We start from the raw sequence: 3,360 nt of genomic DNA, 5'->3' as shown, positions 1-3,360 counted from the left end.
TTGACACCCTGCGCTGGATGGTGAATTCCAGCAAGTGATGATCGCTATCACTCAGGTAGTCAAGGACCTGGAGGCCCCTTACCAGGTCGTCGCCTGTGGCCAGGACCAGGTCCAACAGGGCATTTCTTCTGGTGGGACTGTGCACCTCCTGACTTAAGTGGAGGTCCTGTATCTCCGCCAGGAACCTCCTGGAACGGTCCAACCTGGCAGATGTCCAGGTAATTTAAATCACCCATGACAACTACATCCCTTGCCTTAAGTGCCTCTGCAAGCTGGTCCAAAAATTCCTGGTCCAGCTCCTCCCCTTGGTTGCAGGGTCTGTAGTAGACCCCCACCGTTAAATCCCTCTCCCCACAGCCCCCTTGTATCTTAAGAGGGGTGCTCCAAGTTCATTCCTGTGGTTAGGGCTGCCACCACACCAACCAACGCTGCTTGAGTAGGTATAGGCCACCATGTGCTCCATATCCCAGGAATGGGACCAGAGCTGAAGCCAGAGCCACAACTGAGAGTAAATAGGGTAAACAGGAGTGGGGGTAGTGGCTGGGGGGACCAATTGGTGAGGGGTCACGCATCCAGGGGGAAGGGATGGTGGGGGGTCAAACCATTTGACTCCTTTACTGCCTGCCCCCCTGACAGTTCTTTCCCCACTGTAGCAGTGGGGAGGACAAATTTAAGATGACTTTCCAATAATTATATTCTAGACATGGAAAATTATAACACATTTATCATTTTTCCATGTATGGGGAGGTCATCTTAAATTCGAAGTTGTCTTGGATTCAGGTCAGTGTGGTACTAGATCTATCTTGGGATTCAGGTAAATATGGTATTAACCATGTACTTGCCCATCACAGCAGTGGCAAAGCATTGGCAATGCCCTCGTCTCCCCTGCCTTTTACCTGCGTACATAATAGGACATTGTTGGTGTTTCAAGTATTGTTTCTTGTAGCTGCATGTGAGGGCTTGAAATGATTTTTTGGGTGAATTCCTTTGGTTACCAATTGCCTGTAAACATAGGGAATGGGGACTTGATGGCCCAGGAGACTCCGTGTGTTCCCTTAAGGTATAATTTCATGGGGTCTGGAAGGTACTACCAGGGGAGAGAGACTACATCCCTCTCACCTTCAGCCTGGTTTTTATTCTTTATTCTCATGACCGTTTGTTTCCCATCCAGCTCCTGCAGAAGGTCACACATAAAGGCCCTCCCCCTGCAATGGATGACCTTGATGATGTAAGTACCTCTGAGGCACTATGTTATAGCTGGCAAGAACTCTTTCCTTCTGGCTCTCTCTTTCCTCCCAGTGCCCAAGCCTCCTTTTGAACAGCTCCATCTTAGCCACCCTGTCAGAAGCCTCATCACAGCATAGAGTGAGCAGGCCAAATGTTTATGAGGCTAAAATTTCTCTGACCTCAAACCTGTGTTCTAATGCCAGCAGTGATAAACACATCTGCCAGGACAACCCTTGTTGCCTGGTGCAGTGAACAGGATGGGAACAGACAGTACCTTAACTCCTGCTGCAGGGGCATGGGCAGGCAGGCTTCGTCATGCTTCCTGAGCCTGAGCAGGTGGCAGGTCCACCTAGGGTGGCACCCTGCTAGTGCCAGTGGCCCATGTCAGATGCTACAGAGGAAAGTTAAAACCATCACTTATGCACCTGACCAGACAGGCACTGCTGCTCAGTGGGGCAGGATCGAGGGAAGTCCTTTCTGATCTGGCAGCCATTAGTTTGCACCCTGAAGCAAGTGACTGAAGCCTGTCCTTTACGGCTTCTTTTCGTGCTTCAGGTCCAATGTACATTTGAGGGTCCTGAAAAAATTGGAGAGCTTCAGCATTTCTCACTTGTCTGTCCACGTGCCATATAAATATTCTTTTGTTCCATTCTGTACTAAGGGAAACGTTTGTCTTCCCAAATTCACCACTTGCATTTCTGTCTCTTTTCAGGATGACATTTAAAAAGCACAGATGGCGTTGGTAAGAACTGCCCGGAAAAATCTAGCTAGCCAATGCATTTCTATTACCTGGCAGGATGCATGCATGCAGACCTGCAGCTGGGGAATAGGATCAACATATGTAGCAGCCCTCACTGTGCTGGCAGTGCCCTCTGGGCTGGAACTATGCCCAAACGATAACTGTTTTGGAGGACTTTTGAAATGCCAGCAAGGACTTTCTGCAGCTGTAACTTTCCACAGTGCAAGAGACTACAAAGCTGAAGGAAGGCTAGATAACTGGGATGATCTGGTTGGGGGTAGTCCTGCTGTAAGCAGGGGTTTAAACTAGATGTGACCTCCTGTGGTTCCTTCCAACCCTCATTTTCTCCAATTCTCAGGCCAATACTGGGGTTGTCTTATGACCTGGCTGCTGGCATGGCATCGTTATGAGATGCCCTTGGTGAGCAGAAGCCATGCACACTCATGCTTTTGGCCCAGCAGATCTGGGGCAGCTCACTGGGTCCCTGCAAGTGCTGACAATGCTCCCTCTGTCCCAGCACCTGCCAGGGTCTCTGCTATGGGGCCTGCCCACGTCCCCTGCTGTCATCCTGAGGACCGGGGCGCCCAGCAACCCTGGCTCCTGCCCTCAGCCCCCACACGAGGGCTCACTCGTCCCTTGAGATCCTGAGGGCGGGTGGAGCTGCGCGTCCCCTGACAGCCCTGCTCTTCCCACAGGGCGGTAGCAGCAGCCGCGACTGGTCCGACTGGAGGGAGGCGAGCTGCGACTGGCACTCGCGCCCTTCAGGCTTCGGCTCCTGCTGCAGCGTCACCAAGGGGAGGCTGGAAGAGCCCCGCGGGGCCCTGCACACTCGGCCCAAACCAGCCCGTCTACTCCCGAGGCCACAGCTGCTCGGGCCGGAACCTCCGCCTCCCGGCCCCGCGGCGGCGACGCGAATAAAGGAGTGCTCAACTCGCAGCCGCGTCCATCGTTGTGTTCGAGAAGAGCGGGAGGGGTGCGCCCAGCGGCCGCGCACGCGCAGGCCGAGCGGAAGGAGACGGGTCCCTGCGCGCTTGTGGGGCCGGAACCTCAGGCCCCGCCTACTGGTAGCGTCGCAGTCGCCGCTGGAGAATTGTGACCCTCTTAGCTGCCCGTCCCGTCCCTGGTGGCTGGCGCTAGCGGCGGAGACTGGCAGCTCGTGCCGCCGCCGTTGCCGCCATGGTGTTCCAGTGCCAGCGGGACAGCTGGGCCCGGCAGGTGCGAGCGCGGCCCCCTCCCCCCGCCTGCGCGCGGCCCGGCCCGCCACTGACCACCCCCTACCCGCCTTGCGTTGCAGTTCCGCACCCGGGTGCTGTGGTGCCGCCCCGCCGAGCTGCCGCGGGAGCGCGAGGCGCCGCTGCCCGGCTTCAACGTCGGGCTGCAGGACACCATCCTCT

At 55.5% G+C, this 3,360-nt stretch overlaps 1 protein-coding gene across 1 annotated transcript in view; it reads left to right on the top strand.

The window, feature by feature from the left end:
• Positions 1-3,360, top strand: part of LOC109320414 — a 20,575-nt gene that overhangs the window by 10,408 nt on the left and 6,807 nt on the right. The window contains exons 6-7 of the mRNA XM_019550506.1: positions 1,172-1,228; positions 2,662-3,181. Of these exons, the coding sequence (XP_019406051.1) occupies positions 1,172-1,228; positions 2,662-3,181 (577 nt within the window). The remainder of the gene's footprint in view (positions 1-1,171; positions 1,229-2,661; positions 3,182-3,360) is intronic.

Source organism: Crocodylus porosus, unplaced genomic scaffold (assembly GCF_001723895.1).
Source record: "Crocodylus porosus isolate Cpor-Errol unplaced genomic scaffold, CroPor_comp1, whole genome shotgun sequence".
In the NCBI taxonomy this organism is placed as follows: Eukaryota; Metazoa; Chordata; order Crocodylia; family Crocodylidae; genus Crocodylus; species Crocodylus porosus.
Note: the sequence above shows the minus strand (reverse complement) of the source record. Positions and strands in the feature narration are given on the sequence as shown.